This window comes from Myotis nattereri, assembly GCF_964212035.1.
Source record: "Myotis nattereri genome assembly, chromosome: 1".
Lineage (NCBI taxonomy): Eukaryota > Metazoa > Chordata > Mammalia > Chiroptera > Vespertilionidae > Myotis > Myotis nattereri.
The window spans coordinates 206490105-206509207 of record NC_138075.1 but is presented as its reverse complement, the minus strand read 5'-3'; the positions used below and the strand labels follow the sequence as shown (position 1 = coordinate 206509207).

The 19103-nt window shown below is 37.8% G+C and overlaps 1 protein-coding gene across 1 annotated transcript in view; it reads left to right on the top strand.

Moving 5' to 3' along the window:
* The window catches only part of N4BP2 (NEDD4 binding protein 2), a 69468-nt gene that overhangs the window by 32815 nt on the left and 17550 nt on the right, over positions 1-19103 (top strand). The window contains exons 8-13 of the mRNA XM_081092865.1: positions 2689-2844; positions 6899-9264; positions 10314-10399; positions 11893-11938; positions 13192-13388; positions 16479-16597. Of these exons, the coding sequence (XP_080948991.1) occupies positions 2689-2844; positions 6899-9264; positions 10314-10399; positions 11893-11938; positions 13192-13388; positions 16479-16597 (2970 nt within the window). The remainder of the gene's footprint in view (positions 1-2688; positions 2845-6898; positions 9265-10313; positions 10400-11892; positions 11939-13191; positions 13389-16478; positions 16598-19103) is intronic.

Genomic DNA, 19103 nt, shown 5'->3' with positions numbered 1-19103 from the left:
ACTTTGTAATATAATTTGGTGCTATAAATTTCACTGGGTACTATGTTAGCTGCTCCCAGAATTTTAATATATAATATTTTCTTTTTGCCATTTGTTTTTTAATTCACATTATGATTAATTTTATTCTTTAGCCCTTGGGTTATTTAGAACTATGCTTTTAAATTCCTGAACAGATGGTTTTTAAATTTATCTTAAAAAAATTTGTTTTCAACTTCAGTAGGTAAGATTATGCAGTTTGTGTGATACCAATTACGAGATATTTTAAAAAATGTATTTATGGTCTAGTTCATTGTCAGTTTTTTAAATAAATGTTTTACATTTGCTTGATAAGAATGTATACTGGTTATGGTGTGTTAATATATTTTTATTCTGTTGTTCACATCTCCCATAGCTTTATTTTTATTTTTAAAACTTTGCTTGATGGATTAATATGAGGAAATCTGTGAGAGAGATGTGTTGAAATCTCTCTATATTGTGTTGAATATGTTAGTTTCTCCTTATAACTTTGCCTATTTTCACTCTATATATTCTGAGGATGTATTTTGAAGTGTATAGAAGCTTAAGATTTTTATATACCTCTGATTATTGAATATTTTATCTTTGTTTAGCAATTTTCTCTTTTTCTTAATATTAATTTTTGTTACAAAATCTAATTTGTCTAATACTAACAGAATTTCACCAGCTTCTTTTTAGTTATATTTGAGTGTGATTTTTTTTTTCTATACTTTCATTTTCAACCTTTCAGTATCTTTGTGTTTAGGTATATTTCTTATAACCAGTATGGTTGGGTTTTTAATAAATCCACTCTGTTTATCTTTGGCTTTTAATTGTTAGTTCTTTTATGGTTATTTTGGTTTTTCATATAATTGGTTTTGCTTCTTACTGTCTCTGCTTTCTATTTATCTCACCTTTTCTGTGATTGTTTTATCTTCTATCACAGAAAATTATATATTTGAAATTTTTTTCCTATCATGTTTTATTATTTTTTTATTGTATGCAAATTCTCTTATTTATTTTTTTCTTCTGTGCTAATTTGGAAATTTTATGTATTTTTATTTTTCTAGTGTTACATTGAAAATTTTATCATGCAAATTTTAAAGTTGAAGCATTTTCTTAGCTTTACTCCTCTAAACATTTTAACTCTAATACATTTACATGCTGTGAATACCTCTCTTCCAACTTTCATGCTGTGATTATCCAGAATGTACAGATACTGTTTGTTTTTACTCAAGGAGTTAGCACTTTGTGCTTAATTTTTCTTTCAGTATAGATCTTTCATCTGGGAATTTCCTTCTGCCTGACATTGATCTTTTAGGATTTTCTTTACAGTGTAGGCCTGCTTTATGTCACACTTTTTTTTTTTTAATCTGAAAATCCTATTATTGTCCTCATTCTTTTAAAGTACTTTTGCTAATGTATAAATTCTAGATGGACAGTTTCTGTTATTGAAGATAACATTTGACTCTCTTTGACTTCCATTTTTGTTGTAAAGTTAGTTGTAATTTTAATTTTTTTGTAGGTGACTTTTTTGTTTTTTAATTTCCGGTTGCTTTCGACATCATCTCTTTATCTTTGAATGACAATTTCAGTACTATGTTTCTAGTTGTGGATTTCTTATTATTTATCTTTTATGGGATTTGTTGGGCTTCTGAGATCACGGGCTTGATTTTTTTCATCAGTTCTGGAAAATTCGCAGCCATTTTTCTTTAAATCGCTTCTGTCCCATGTACTCTCATTTCTCTTTCTGGGACTTGGATTAAACGTATACTAGACCTTTTGCTCTGTCCTCAATGTCTATGTCTCTTAACTTTCCTTTCATATTTTCTCTTTGCTTCTCTGTGATCTGAAACCAGACAAGATCGAGGTAGGTAAATATGAAAGCCAGATTTTCCAGGTGGCAAATGTTAATATTAGCCATGGATCCAGACCCTAAGCCTTGGACCCAACCTTAGACAGGAGTTGCAAGTAAGATGCTTTCTTTAAATAAGACTAAAGCATAGTGTCCTGGAAGATGCAATTTCAGATACTGCATGAATGAAAGCACTCCCAGTTTAAGCCCTAAAGATCTGAGCATGTTAGGTTCCATTAAATATAAGCTCATAAACAAAAACACACCAAGAAATAAACCATCATGAGTGAAGTCACAACTATAACAAACTTCATATTTGGACATCTGAGATTTTAAATATTAGGATTTATTTTTCTTTGTTTGAACTTAAAATGTATTAAAATGTATGCTTGCTTTAATTTAGTTAGGTTTCAGGTTTTGCAGCAGGAGGGTCCTTTGGAACATCTAGTCTGGAATTTTTTTACTCACTATTTAATATTAATTAAAACCTTGAAATGATGGTCATATTCTTATGAGATTCTTTTTTTTTTTTTTTTTTTTTTTTTTTTTTTGCAGAGCTTGAGAATAACTTTTAAAGTTAGTAGGATCTGCGCATTTTTCCCCCAAATTGATAAAGGTTATTTGGAAAAGATTATATGGAATGATTTAAGAAAATGATAATTTAAGACATCCTGAATAAAATGAAAATTAGATTCAAATAGTATATGTTATTCATAATAAACCAGCTTTGTTATTTTTATGCATTATAAATATATTGTTTTTTATGACATTATTTTTTCTGATTGTTTTAAAAGCTTAATTTCTAATATCCTTATCTTTTTCTCATCTGGATTTTTTAGGCGTAATATTCATGGGGTAAGCAAAGAAAAAATAACAAGAATGTTGGAACACTATCAACGTTTTGTTTCAGTGCCAATAATCATGAGTTCTTCAGTGCCAGAAAAAATTGAACGTGTTGAGTTATGTGCATATTCTTTTGAGGACCAAAGTTCTAGGTAGGTTAAAGTCACTATGCACAAATATTCAATGTAAAACATAATTAAAAAAAATTATATTGTGAAATCACTGGCTTGTGAAATCACTGCCAGATAACTTGTACAGCTTATATATATATATTCTTACCTGAAGCAAGATGTATATGATTAGCAGGAAAAATAAAAGTTTGAGTGATGATGAGAGGTTTTTCATTGTCAGGGCATTTTGTGGGGCCATGTTTATACCCTGAATATTCCTGTCTTAATTATGTAACTTCCTGCTATTCTAATCTTTCTCTGTTAACTTATCTCCTCATTGTTAATATTTCATGCACTAGAGGCCTGGTGCACAAAATTCATGCATGGATATGGTCTGTAGGCCTGGCCGGCGATCAGGGCTGATTGTGGCCTTTTGGCTGTTGCCCGGGCCTTCCTTCTGGCTGCTAGCCAGGGCCTCCCTACCCTGGCTGCCAGCTGCTGGCCGGGGCTCTCCTTTGTTCCGCGCTTCCCCCTGGTGGTTAGCGCATGTCATAGCAAGTGATCGAACTCCTGGTCGAACTCTCAAGGGGACCCTTTGCGTATTAGCCTTTTATATATAGACTAGAGGCCCGGTGCACAAAAATTTGTGCACTCGGGGGACAGGGGGTGTCCCTCAGCCTGGACTGTGCCCTCTCGCAGTCTGGGACCCCTTGGGAGATAACGACCTGCTGGCTTAGGGCTGCTCCCGGGTGGCAGAGGGCAGGCCCATTCCCTAGGTGCAGCCCCTGGTCGGGCTCAGAGCAGGGCCGATTGGGGAGTTGGGGCGCCGCCCCCTGTCATGCACAGAGCAGGGTGGATCGGGAGGTTGCGATGCCACCCTCAGTCACGCTCAGGGTAGGGCCGATTGGGGGGTTGGGGCACCGCCCCCTGTCACACTCAAGGCAGGGTCGATGGGGAGGTTGCGGCGCCACCCTCTGTCACGCACAGAGCAGGGCCAATCAGGGGATTGGGGCGCTGCCCCCTGTCACTCACAGAGCAGGGCCCATCAGGGGGGTTGGGGCTCCGTACCCTGTCACGCACAGAGCAGGGTCGATCAGGGGGTTGGGGAGCTCCCCCCTGTCATGCACAGAGCAGGGCCCATCAGGGGGTTGGGGAGCTCCCCCCTGTCATGCACAGAGCAGGGCTGATCAGGGAGTTGAGGAACTCCACCCTGTTACTCACAGAGTAGGGCTGATAGGGGAGTTGGGACACCGCCCCCGTCACACACAGAGCAGGGCAGATAAGGGGTTTGGGGCGCCGCACCCTGTCACACTCAGGGCAGGGCCGATGGGGAGGTTATGGCTCTACCCCGTCACACACAAAGCAGGGCGTGTGGGGGGCGGTTGGTGCATCGCCCTCTATCACCCTCAGAGCAGGGCCAATCAGGGGGTTGGGGCGCTGCCACTCTCACACTCAGGGTAGGGCCGATGGGGAGGTTATGGCTCTACCCCGTGACACACAGAACAGGGCCCGTGGGGGCGGGGGGGGGGGGTTGGGGCGCCGCACCCTGTCACACACAGAGCAGGGCTGATTAGGGGGTTGGGGCGCCTCACCCTGTCACACACAGAGCCGCAGGGCTATCGGGGTTGGGGAGCTCCCCCCTATTAGGCACAGAGCAGGGCTGATCAGGGGGTTGGTGCGCCTTCCCTGTCACAAACAGAGCAGGGCGGATAGGGAGGTTGTAGCCCCGCCCGCTGTCACACACAGAGCTGCAGGGCGATCAGGAGGTTTGGGTGCTGCCCCCGTCACGCTGATCCCGGTGCTGGGAGGCCTCGTGGCTTCGCTGATCCCGGTGCTGGGAGGCATAGTACCCTTTTACTATATAGGATAGAGGCCTGGTGCACGGGTGGGGGCCGGCTGGTTTGCCCTGAAGGGTGTCCTGGATCAGGGTGGGGGTCCCCACTGGGGTGCCTGGCCAGCCTGGGTGAGGGGCTGAGGGCTGTTTTCAGGCTGGCGGGTGACTGAAGCTCCCAACTGCTCCTTTTTTTCTTTTTATTCTGGGTCAGCTTTCGCTCTGAGGCTTGGCTCCAGCTCTTAGGCCTCGGCTGCTGAAAGCAGGTATCTGGTTTGTTTGGGTTCTATAATTGAAACACTGTTTCAACTCCAGCTCTGAGATCCCGGCTGGCTGAAAGCAGGTTTCTGGGGTTTTGTTTAGCTTCTATATTTGTAACAATGTTTCAAACTGCAAACTCAGAGGCCGGCAGAGGCAGGCGGGGAACAGTGGAGTCCTCCCTTACTGAAGCAAGCAAGCCTCATGTTCGCTTCAAGCTGCCTGGCTGCCGGCCGCCATCTTGGCTCGTAGTTAATTTACATATCGCCCTGATTAGCCAATGGGAAGGGTAGCGGACGTATGGCTAATTACCATGTTTCTTTTATTAGATAGGATAGATAATCACATATAGTTTCCTTTGATATTAGTAAAATAATGCTGTCATGCTAGTATAGTAAAAATTAAATTAAAAAAATATTTTTATTGGTTTCAGAGAGAAATGGAAACAGAGATAGAAACATCATGATGACAGAGAATCATTGATCAGCTGCCTAATGCAAGCCCCCTACTGGGGATTGAGCCCGCAACCCAGGCATGTGCCTTTGACCGGAATCAAACCTGGGTTCCTTCAGTTCCCAGGCCGATGCTCTATCCACTGAGCGAAACTGGCTAGGGTGTACAAATTAATTATTAATGGTATGATTTTACTAAGTAATGCAAATCATAGACTTTTTTAATTATTGATTTTAGAGAGGGAAGAAGGTGGGGGGGCAGAGAGAGAGAGACAGACAGACATTGATGTAAGATACATCTATCAGTTGCCTCTCATATGGACTCTGACTGGGTATCAAACCCACAACCTAGGTGTGTGTTCTGACCAGGAATCAAACTTATGACCTGGTGTATGAGACGATGCTCCATCCAACTGAGCCTGGGCCAAGTCATAGCCTTTGGAAAGTGTGTAATCCAGGATAGTACTGATTCTGTTAAAAATTTAGGACATATAGACAATTGAATAAATGAGTAAAGAAGAACTTTAAATATATATAGAGGTCTGAATTGCCCATATTTTATAATGGTAATGTATGGAGAGGTTCTATTAAAAAGAAGTTGGGAGTTGGGAAGGGAAAATTCATAAATTCCTTTTCATTGAGGTGTTGTGAAGTGATAAACATGGATTCTTGAGCCTTATTTCCTGGCTTCCTTCCCAAAGTTTTATAATATGTAACCATAAAATCTCTCCATTCTTCAGTTCTTCAGTTCTAAAATGGTAAAATAACACTTTCCTCCTAGGATTTCATAAGGATTATGAATTAACACTTGTAAAGGACATAGATTAGAATAGCATCTGGCATATAGGAAATTCAATGCTTGTGATTTCAGTAGGAAGGCTTTATGGGAGAGGTGAGACTTTGAGAGCTCCTGGAGTAAAGAAAGTAAGGAAGATAAGTTGACATATTGATAAGGAAAGTAATGATTAGGCAAAAGTGCTCTGAGTCTGAAATTAACATTAAGAATGGTTTTAAAAAATTTAACAAGTGACATCTTCACTGAGCGCTTTGTTCCCTAGCTCTCATTTCTTTTAACTGTGCAAATCATGTTGGTTGACTCTCTGTGATTTGTAAATGAAGCTTAAACATTTTCCTCTGTAGCAAATGGCAGGTAGGTGATACGGAGGCAGACCTAGTTTCACATTGTTAAGCTTAATCAGGTAGGAAAGAAACCAGGGAGGTGTGCCCTTTTCTGGGAACACATTTAGAAACATAACTTTAATATTTATGCATAATAAACAACTTAAAATCTCATATTATTCAATTAAAAAAAGTTTTAGTGCTTCCTATATGCCAAACATTTTGCTAGGTTGGGGTTACAACAAAGAGATGTGTTCATAGTGTATTACAGAAAGACCAAGATTAGCTTTTAAAATTTTAATGTATCATATTTTTAGAACTTTTAGACTAAATAAATGTTACGTGTCTTTTCAGTTGAATGCTTTTTAAATTTAAATCACAATGTTAATAGTAACATTAAGAGGCTTCCTTATAACACCTTAAAAAAATCTTACAGCCCAAAAGACAATGAAGACGTTACCTCTGAAAAAGAAGAAAATGTCTTATCCTCATCTCTGAAGCACATAGAGTTAATTGAAGAGAAGAAACTTGAAGTGACCAAAGAAGCTGTGTTACCTGAGAATGTCACATGTCTCCCTAGTGCAGATTTAAACAAAGGAAGTGGTGTGAATCCTAACATTCAGAGTGCTTTAATTGAGGAAGTTCCAGACACGTATTTTTCTGATTCTGAAAGCAAAGTAGGAGTAACAGACAAAAATGAAAAAGAAGAGCAAGTCGAAATGGCTTCTGAAGAAGAATATAGTAAAACCGATACAGATAGTTTTGTAGAGAGATTGTCACAAAGTATTAGCTATGGTGAAAATAATCAAGAAGACTGTGATCTTTCAAATACTGCATCACTTCAGAATGAAAATTCTTCACCTGGTGAAATATTGGAAGAAAGAGCAGTGGTAAAGAAAAAAGCTTTTGGAAAACAAAAAAGCAAATCAACTTTAGAAAAGTGTCCGAGACATGAGCTATCAAATTTTGTTGGTGATTGGCCAGTTGATAAAACTATTGGTCAGAGGACAAAAAGGAACCGAAAAACAGAAAAGGCTTCATCTGTACAAAATGACAAAAAGTATAATTGTCCTCCATCACGCAAAGTATTAGATAATGGTCTGTCTGTGAATATGGGTAATACCCAGCAACCAGGATGTCCACATGAAAGTGCAGAGGATGACAAGAAGTCACAATGTAATGATGCTTCAGAAGCTTTTAGTAGCTGTCACTATGATGCTTACAAAAATACTGAAAAAAACTCATTCAACATTGTGGGCGACTGGCCTTCATCTGATTCTTTAGCTCAGAGAGAGCACAGATCAAGAGCGCCAAAGGCTGTTTTAAATGAACCCAGCCTAGAATTTGGAACTAATGACATTATGAGTGAAATATCCTCATACACGGCACATGAGGCCTGTTGGGGCACAAGCACTGAAGAACTAAAAACGTTGGGTAGTGCTATTCTAGGAAGTTCTGAAATGCTATCTAGTGAAATGACCTGTGAGAATAAGACTTGTCCAAATAAAATGATTCATGGGCAACACACGTCTCTTACTTTTACCAATAGTGCTCCAGTTATTGCTGGGGTAGTAGGAGCAGAGACTTCAGCTGAATTTCCAGAGGGAAAGCCTAAAGAAGTCCCTGGAATGGAAGTAGGCACATGTACCCAGACTGAACCACAGGATTTTGCTCTCTTATGGAAAATAGAAAAGAATAAAATTAGTGTTTCAGATTCTGTGAGAGTATTAACAGGAAGGTTAGATGGATTTAAACCAAAAGCTTTCAATATTAACACAAACTTAGATGTTCAAGAAACAATTCCCTATCGGGTAATGTATGATAAAAGCACGTTTGTTGAAGAAAGTGAGCTTACCAGTGCTGATGAATCTGAAAATCTTAATATTCTTTGTAAACTATTTGGATCTTTTTCATTAGAAGCCCTAAAAGACTTATATGAGAGATGTAACAAAGATATTATTTGGGCCACAAGCCTTTTGTTGGATTCTGAAACTAAATTATGTGAGGATACTGAATTTGAGAATACCCAAAAATCATATGATGAAACACAAATTGGGCCATTTTCTCTAGGATTTAATTTGAAGGAAATTATTAGCCAAAGAGGAACCTTGGAAGATTCTAATTCTGTGCCAGAATTTAGCCACGAGATTGGTATCACTAGCACGAATGCACAATCTACCTGTGATTCAGAAAAGGGACACTCAGAGCAGGCAGAAATAAGAGCTACAACTACTGAAAAACCTGGATTAATAAGTCTATTTCCTAATGTCACCATGGATCTAAAGAATACCAATGAAGTACTTCTTACTAGTCAGGCAGAACTTCCAGTTGTACATAATATTAACCAGTCTTTTTCAGGTACTGTAAAAGCTACTCCTGCTCAAGATTGGAGTGAAATGGAGAAGACTCTAGAAGTTACAGACATTGGAGACAGTATGCATTCTTCTTTGAATTTGTCTGATATTTTAAACTCTGTATCGAGCACTTCAAATCTCCAGTTAAATGAAGAAATTTATTTTTCTGACTCTTGTGAAATAACAAAACACGAGAATCTTCCAAAGGACTATATGAAGTTTCCTAACAGTGAAGAATATATGAATGAAGATGAACAGGAAATGGAAAAAATTCTAATGGCAGGGAGTACTTTGCCAGCTGGAGTTAGTGAGGAAGATAAAACTGAGATATTGAATCCCACACCAGTGATGACCAAATCTCTTACCATAGACTGTCTGGAATTGGCATTACCCCCTGAACTGGCTTTTCAGCTCAATGAATTATTTGGCCCTGTTGGTATTGATTCAGGTAAGGAAAAATTAAATTAGCTGTATGTGTGTCTTTATGTGAATAGAATATAGAGAGTTCTATTTCTTTTTCTTTCTTTTTTTTAAAAATATATTTTATTGAATTTTTACAGAGAGGAAGGGAAAGGGATAGAGAGTTAGAAACATCGATCAGCTGCCTCCTGCACACCCATTAGGGATGTGCCTGCAACCAAGGTACATGCCCTTGACCAGAATCGAACCTGGGACCCTTGAGTCTGCAGGCCGATGCTCTATCCACTGAGCCAAACTGGTTAGGGGAGAGAGTTCTATTTCAATTTAAAAATTATTCCATGTTAATTGAAATAGAAAAGTAATTTGTGTTGTCTCCCTTATTTCCTTTTGATTTTTGAGAGGAAGGGAGAGGGAGAGGAAGAAGGAGAGAGACAGACAGACAGACAGACATCAGTGTGAGAGAGAAATATTGATAGGTTGCCTCCTGTATGTGCTTTGAACCTGCAACCTGGATATGTGCTCTGACCGGGAATCGAACCTGCTACCCTTTGGTGCACAGGACGATGCTCAACCAACTGAGCCACACCGGCCAGGGCAGTCTACCTTCTTTTTGACACTGTGTTTGTAGAGGATTTAAAAAAATGTCATTTGAAGAAATAGTATTTATACAGAGTTTATATTTATCCCATGCATATATTTGAAAGTTTTCTCTGATACTTACTGCAACTTATTTACACAAATGAACCTTTATTAACCCTTAGGAGCTACTCCAGATACATATAAGGCAAGATTAATTTCTTAGAACACACTTATTGAAAAGTCTCATCTAATGGAAATGAATAAATTAAATTTTAGACTGATGGACATGATTAACTTAAATATATGAAGTATTGTATAATTGCAGCAGCCAAGAAATGTGAAAGCAATGACATTAAATAAACAAAAATATTCCAAGAGAACTAGAAACATAGGTTAGTAATTAATGACACCAATTAGTATTATGATCCATAAAGTGGTTGAGTATGTGTTTTGCAAATATATGAGTAATGATTATATTTTCTTTTTTCTCCTTACAAGGGTCTCTAACAGTTGAGGATTGTGTGGTTCACATAGATCTGAATCTGGCTAAAGTGATTCATGAGAAATGGAAAGAATCTGTAATGGTTGGTAGGCTTCTTCATTTTTTAAATTCTCACATGTGGATATACTTATTGATTTTAGAGAGAGAGGATGGGAGAGTGAGAGAAATAGTCATATGAGAGAGAAACATTGATCCGTTGCCTTCCCCCTCCCTCTTACCCCTTACGCACCCCAAGCTGGGATCAAACCCGCAACCTAGTTATGTGCCCTGACCAGAATTTGAGCCTGCAACCTTTTGGTGTATGGGATGACTTTCCAACCAATAGCCACCCGACCAGGGTTGTAGGTTTACTTTATTCTTATTTTTTAAAATATATTTTTACTGATTTCAGAGAGGAAGGAAGAGGGAGAGAGAGATAGAAACATCAGTGATGAGAGAGAATCATTGATTGCCTGCCTGCTGCAAGCCCCCAACTGGGGGGGATGGAGCCCGTAACCCAGGCATGTGCCCTTGACCAGAATCAAACCCAGGACCCTTCAGTCTGCAGACCAGCACTCTATCCACTGAGCCAAACTGGCTAGGGCTGTAGGCTTATTTTTATAGAGAGCTCCTTTTATATTCATTTTGTCACCTTTGCTTTTCAATATAATCTGTTATATGGAAGAGTTTTATTGAACTTTTACTTTGAGAGAGAATAAACTTTTATCATTTATAAGAGTACTGATTCCCCCTCCCCCCCAGTATTTTAGAGTATTTCTAGACTAGCTAAATTATATAATTAATGATGAAGCTCAATATGTTGATTTTTTTTTTTTTAAGGGAAAAAGTCATAAATAGTTTTTACTTCTTAAATTAAAGACTTGTAGTATTGACTGATTAAATACAGCATAAGAGCTCTATAAGTGGAAAAAATATATAGATGTAGTAATCCTTTATAATTTTACTTACCTGATTTTATTGTATACTAGAGGCCTGGTGCATGAAAATTTGTGCACTTGGGTGGCGGGGTGGTGTCCCTTAGCCCGGCTTGCACCCTCTCACAGTCTGGGACCCCTTGGAGGATTTCCACCTGCCGGCTTAGGTTCACTCCCTGGGGGATTGGGCCTAAGCTGGCAGTCAGACATCCCTCTGGCAGCCCAGGAGCCCTCGGGGGATGTCCGAGTGCGGTTTAGGCCCGCTCCCTGTGGGAAGTGGGCCTAAGCTGTTAGTTGGACATCCTTAGCGCTGCCATGGAGGCAGGAGAGGCTCCTGCTATAGTTGCTGCGCTAGCCAGCCATGAGCCAGCTTCTGGCTGAGTGGCGCTCCCGCTGTGGAAGTGCACTGACCACCAGGGGGCAGATCCTGCATTGAGCATCTGCCCCCTGGTGGTCAGTGCACATCATAGCTACGGGTTGTTACCATTCGTTCTGCCATTAGGGTCAATTTGCATATTACCTTTTTATTATACAGGATTTAGATTTTAGCAAGAACAGTAAATAATTTTATAAGGAGAGATTATTTCTAGAGAAAAATGATATACTCTTGTGTTCTAATGCACCTTCCTTTGCCAATCCCCTGTTCTGTATTTGTGTTTAGGAGCGACAAAGACAAGAAGAGGTATCCTGTGGCAAGTTTATGGGAGGTAAAAGCACTTATCTTTTGCTTCTAATGATCTTGTCTTGACATTGAAACTTGGTGTGTGTATGTATGAATTTTAACTCATTTTAAGCATACTTTCATAAAATATGTTACCCAAAAACTTGGATTTGCAAATAAAAGTTCTTTAAAAGTTGTTTTATATTCATAATGAAGAAAACACACACCCTATAATACAATTTAGTTTTCCTGAGTTCTGTGGGACATGTAAGATTTGCTCTAATATATATAGTCAAGGTGTTTTCTGTTAAGATTTGCTCTGAATAAAAGAACTCTTCTGGTTTGAGAGCAATAAAAATGTTCATGTGTTTGAGAGCATCGTTGAAATATTACTTGGCTATTAAAAATTTTTCTTGACGTTACTATTATTCGAGCACAAAAGTCAGCCTGCTCTTTAGGTACATCTGCCAAATTGAAAATATTTGATTCTAGACTTCTCTTTGATAGTATTGTCCTCAGTGATTAGTGCAGGCTGGCAGACCTGTTAAAAAGGGTCTTCCTTTTGTGTATGAATTCCTCCATATACTTGTTTTGTTCACTCCATACTGGGACTGCAGGTTAAAGATTCTTAGGATGTGCTTGTGTCGTAGCTTTAAGAGCTAAAGCCGTTTGAGAACTAGAGGTGCCCAAGGGTATCAAGAGTTGTATGAATGACAGTAGTGCCTGTTTTTTCACTCTCCAGGAAAGCAAAGGAATGTATCAGAATGTGTTGATATCCCATAGAAATGCTGACGTTACACATTGTTGTGAACTTGTTAGGATGTTCAGTTCCTTCCTTATGTTGAATATCATTTGCTCAATATTTATTGGGTGCCTCCAGTGGATTGGTTACAGATTTGCCCAAATATTGAGGTTTTTCAGTCCTTGGAGTGACTGGACAGAACTAACCAGAGTTGCTTTCGGTGGTCACTTTGAGTTGGCTGCAACTTCCCGTGTTTACTGTTGTAGATGCCACTATTTTCTGTGTGTCAGTGTGGTATGGAAAAGAGTGGGAAGCGTTGAGTTGATTTTTAGTGAAACTTAGTCATGGTGCATTTGAAATATTCCTACATTTACACATGTCATTTCTTGCAGTTATATGAAGATGTATTTGAAACTTCAGAGTTGCTTTATATTTAAAAGCTAAAAGTAAAAAAACATGTTTCCCCTGGGCCTCTCTGAGGTAAATGTAACAGTGTATAATGTTTAATTTGTATGTTTTTTGTTGAGGGTCTGACACTGTTTATACTGCTTTTGTAGATCCTTCCCTGGTTGGGCATATTGGTCTTGATAATACTGAACAAAAATCATCTCAGAGATCTGGCAAAAAATTACTGAAGACTTTAGCAGCATCTGAAATGCTACCCTTAATGGATCATTGGAATACTCAAACTAAAAAAGTATCACTCAGAGAAATAATGTCGGAAGAAATTGCCTTACAGGAAAAACACGATTTGGTATGAGTTAGTATAAATATTAAGCTTTTGTCTTTGACTCTAGGTTGATCATGTATGTTTACTTTGTGGTTTTCATTTGATTATATATTTCCTAGTCAGGAATCTGTATTTAACTTGACTGACGTTAATGTTAAAATTGAAAAATGTTTTAAATGTAGTTGAAAACTGGAGTTTTTTACTTCTGAGAAATTAGTTGATAATCTACATCAATAAACCAATTTGTGTTAAATATGGTGCTTTAGATTTAATTTTTCAGGCGATTGAGCTGCATATTCCTTAGCTTTTTAACATTTATGCAATTTTTAAATTCTAGAAACATGAAAGAGATCTTTCATCTATATATATATATCTTCTATGTATATATAAAAGCCTAAGTGACCATCTAACCTTTGACCACCCGACTGGTAGCTATGGTGCACACTGACCACCAGGGGGCAGACGCTCAACGCAGGAGCTGCTGAGCTGCGGTGACTTGCAGCTGCGGTTCTCGGGTGACACACCCAGAACCAGAGAGGAGGGAGACTGATTCCTGGATGTGTAACCCGAGAACCACCCTCTCGCAATCCAGGACCCCTTGGGGGATGTTGGAGAGCCAGTTTCAGCCCGATTCCTGCAGGCCAGGCCAAGGGACCTTACTGTGCACTGGTCCTCTAGCTTAAAGATAATTTCATTCATAAATTAGCAATAAGAAACGTCTGTCTGGCTTTACAGAAGTATCCACCTTTGGAACAAAATTTTTTAGAGAATGTTTTAGAAATTTAACAATTTGAATTAAAAATTTAAGTACCCTTATCTAAATTTTCAATTAAACAAATTCAAACAGAAACTTCATTTCATTTTGAACTTTGTTTTTGTTCCATATTCAATGTATCTAATTATATGAAGTCATAAGTGAATTTTGTTTCCTTTGCATTGTTCGTAGCCTTTTTTGGAATTGTGAAAATTAGTATTAGAGAATTTCAAAATCAGAAGAGGAAAGACCCTAAAAGTCATTTAGTCCTGTTTTCAAGGAAAATAATAACTCTTAGCTGGTGATCTTAACACTTTTATTTTCTTTCTTATTCATTTGACTGTTCAAAGGAACACCTTTATATTTGGTTAAAATACATAGAATTGGGGCATAAGAAGAATGATGGGGTTCCTCTACTTTTATTTTTACTTTCTCTAATTATGTTGTTAATTAAATTGGAAATGTGCTAGCATTCCCATCTTTGCATGTTTATATAATCCAAGAAACAATCTCTTCAGTAGGATCTTATCATTTAATGTTGTTTCATATATCCTCTTCAGTTTATTTATGTAATAAAGTAGATAAATGGATTTTTTTTTTAAAAATAGGGAAGCCTAGAACTTACGCCAAAATGGTATGATACTTTTGGTTGAAATGCCATTTTTCCACTTCTGAAACTTGTTTTTACAGTTTTAACCTGCCTTTTAATCTCTCAGTATAATAGTGAACAAATGAACATCTTTGACTTCCCAACTTAATGCACTGTTTTTCTTATTAGTAACTTTTGCCTGTCTTGTCTGGGTTGCATAATAGAAACTAAATGTTTTGGTCCCAAGGTAAAAATCCAGTAAGAGAATTTTCTGATGCTTTCTCCTAATTTTTTGGTCCCCAAAGGAGAAATACATTTTGTATTTTTTTTTAAAGCAAAGACTATAAAATAAACTTTAGATGTAATGTATGGATAGAATAATAAATTGTAAGGTGATTAATATTACGAGTTTGCAGTTTTTTGAATTTGAAGTTTCGAAGCTCTATGGCCTGGTAGATTGCCAATAAATCTGATCGCTGAATATTTTAGTAAGTTCAGATTATAATGTATATTTTAAATAAAACATGAAATACTTTTAATTCTTGAGGTGGCTCTTTCTCAGGAGAAGTACTTCTCCTGAGCAACTCTGGGATATATGATGCCGTCAGCTTTACCAATCCGTTCTTTTACTGGCCAGATGGTCACCTCCTGTGGTTCCTCTTTTATTATTATTTGGTGTCATAAAAGGCCTAAATATGGTTAGGCTTCAAAACCAATAACTATTCTAGGATTGTCCTAGATTTACATAATTTTATATTTAGGAATTTTCAGAATCACCTTTGAAATTTGATAGGAGCTTATTTTTCAGACATTAGGATCTTTGTAGCAAACAAATTGTCCTAAAGTTAGAAATCACTCTAAGAATGTTTACTGTAATCCTAGGTTAGGATTAAAGTAGCACATTTTATAAAAATTCTTTTGGTTTAGCAATTTGAACAGGTCCAAATATGACTGGGGAAAAAACAATTAGTAGCAGTTCTCATACAGTTATTTTTAAGTAATAAATATGCTTTTGAAACTTAAAAATTGTGAATTTTAAGATTTCCTGTCAACCTGAATTTGCAACTTATTTGTACATTGTAGTTTTTGCCCATTGAGGAGAATATGTTTTTGCGGACCTTGTTGACAACATCACACAGTGTCTCTTTTATGAGGACCATGGGAGAAATTTCTCTCAGGTCTCAGTACCAGAAAAAGCTGTACTTCCCCTGAGCACCTGGTTTGTTTTTATTTTATGGACACTGAGAACCTTTGTTTCCCCCTTTGCTTTGGCCACGAAGAAGCTCAGAACTGAATTGGTGGCCACCATTAGCAATTGAACAAGATTTTGTGGCATGCATTTATGTACTGATTTTACTTGCTAGCTTTATCTATATTCTTACCTTTATTTTCTCTATTCTCTGACTTATTTATTTATACCCTATTTATTTATATAGATATCTTCATCCTGTTTTATATATGTTTGAATGTGTTGAGTGTGTATATGTGAGAGCATATATGTATATGTTTATATACACATGAACACATATGTATATGTGTGATTGTGTGTATATATATTTTTGAGGAGCTTCAAATACTTTGTAAAAATGGGATATAAATAAATAGTGCAAGAATACTTATATTACTAATTTTAGCCTTTAATCAGTGAAGAAAGTCTGTTATTGCTTTTAAATTATTAGTCTTTTTGCAACAAAATAACCGTGCTTTTGGATCAGCATAATTTGTATTATAAATTCCATTTTAAGGATTTTTTTTTTTTTTTTTTTTTTAGAAAAGGGAATCACTTATGTTTGAAAAAGATTGTGCCACTAAACTAAAGGAGAAGCAGCTCTTTAAGATATTTCCAGCCATTAACCAAAATTTTTTGGTGGACATTTTCAAGGACCACAAGTAAGTGCTAAAAGGATTGTCTATTCTACTGTGATGTCATTGAAAGCATATATTATACATTTTAACCTAATATTTTTCTGACAATGAATGTAATATACTGGTAGGTATATTATAAACCATTTAATGCAATGTACCTAATGTAGCAGGTGAGCAGTTTCTGGCAATTGGTTTATATGCCTCCTCAATTTTTTTCACATGTAGCAATTATACATACATGTGTACCTCTTTGCTTTTGTGTCTACATACAAATACATGCTTCACCAAAGAAGAGGTTGTTTTTTATGTACTATTTTGTAGTAGTTTTGCTGGTATTTATTTTTCCTATCTGTTCTTAGTGATCTGCTCTTTTCTTTTTAAAGTCTACAGAATATTCCATAGTATTCATAAAATGATTTCTTAAATTATTATAATTTATACATGCTCCTATTATGGACTTTTTGACTGTGAGAAAAATTGGAACCATGTTGCTGCACTGAGCATCCTTGAACAACATACATTTTTGTGTACATTGGTGAATACTATTGTAGGCTAGTTCCTAAAAGTGAAATTGCTGGTTGAGAGGGTGTGCATTTAAAGTTTTTATAGTTAATGCCAAATTTCCTTTGATACAGGCTTTCTGCATTAGTTATATGTACTGATAGTGTAACCCACCTTGATAATAATAATCTTGAAAATTTTTGCCAATCTGATGGGAAAAGTATTTTATTGTTGTTTAAATATTTGTTTTCCTGATTATTAGTAAGGTTGAGTAGTTTCATTCATTTCCTTTTCTACTAGTTGCTTGCTTTCTTTTTGTCTGTTTTTCTTTTGGTTTGTATTTCTGGTTTTAAATTTTTTATTTATTGATTTGAGAAAGAGAAACGTTGGTTTGTTGTTTTATTTTTTTATTCCTTCATTGATTCTTGTATGTGCCCTGACCAGGGATTGAACCCGCAACCTTAGCATATTGGAATAACACTCTAACCAACTGAGTTACCTGGCCAGGGCAGTTTTTTCTAGATTTGTGAGAGCTCTTTATATATTATTTATAGTAATTTTTGTCTGTTAATGTAGATTATAATTATTTTTCCTGCTGTAATACTTATTAACCCAGTATAGTCACTTTGGTCATATACATGTTTTAATTCTAATGTTTTATCAGAAAATATTTTTTTATTGTTTCTGAGTTTTATGTCTTTTTAAAAAAAATATATTTTATTGATTTTTTTACAGAGAAGAAGGGAGAGGGATAGAGAGTTAGAAACATCGATCAGCTGCCTCCTGCATACCCCCCACTGGGGATGTGCCCGCAACCAAGATACATGCCCTTGACCGGAATCAAACCCAGGACCCTTGAGTCTGCAGGCTGACACTCTATCCACTGAGCCAAACCAGTTAGGGCAGTTTTATGTCTTTTTTAGGAAGTCTGTTCTACACCCATTTTATAAAAATACTAGAGGCCCGGTGCATGACATTCGTGCACTAGGGGTATGGGGGGGTCCCTTAGCCCGACCTGCACCCTCTCCAATCTGGGAGCCCTCAGGAGAGCCCTCTCCAATCCAGGAGTTTCTGTCTGTCTTTGCAATCATATGAGCAAATTGCCTGAGACCCCAATTCAATTTGCTTTGTTGCTCACAGAATAATAGAGGCATTTTTTTTTCTTTGCTGCATTGGTGGAGATTTCCTGGAAGTTTTAGGATATCTTCCCTTTAATTTTTCCTAGACACTCTGATTTTACTTATGTCTCTCACCTTTGCTTTCCCTCCATCCCCAACCGCAACAGTAGCTTGCTCCAGGCTCGCTTTGCTTTAGTGCAGCGGTTCTCAACCTGTGGGGTCGCAATCCCTTTGGCAGTCAAACGACCCTTTCACAGGGGTCGCCTAAGACCATCCTGCATATCAGATATTTACATTATGGTTCATAACAGTAGCAACATTACAGTTACAAAGTAGCAACGAAAATAATTTTATGGTTGGGTCACAACATGAGGAACTGTATTTAAAGGGCCAGAAGGTTGAGAACCACTGCTCTAGTGTCTAGGACAGTGATGGCGAACCTATGACACGCGTGTCAGAGGTGACACGCGAACTCATTCTTTTGGTTGATTTTTCTTTGTTAAATGGCATTTAAATATATAAAATAAATATCAAAAATATAAATCTTTGTTTTACTAAGGTTGCAGATATCAAAAAATTTCTATATGTGACACGGCACCAGAGTTAAGTTAGGGTTTTTCAAAGTGCTGACACGCCGAGCTCAAAAGGTTCGCCATCACTGGTCTAGGAGATCGGTCTGCCACCAGAACTACGATTCCCAGCATTCCTGGTGCTCCCTGCGCTTTGGGCTTCCGCTTATGGTCCTGGGGCTGCCACCAGAACTATTCCTAGAATTCCTGGTGCACCCCATGCTCTAGGTTTTCCTTTCCTGCTCTGTCTCTATCCCATGGCCTCCTACTCTGCCAAGTCCTTCAAGCCGCCAGCTCTACCTCTCTGTTCTCCATCTGGCGGCTTGGGGAGCCAAGTTCCCC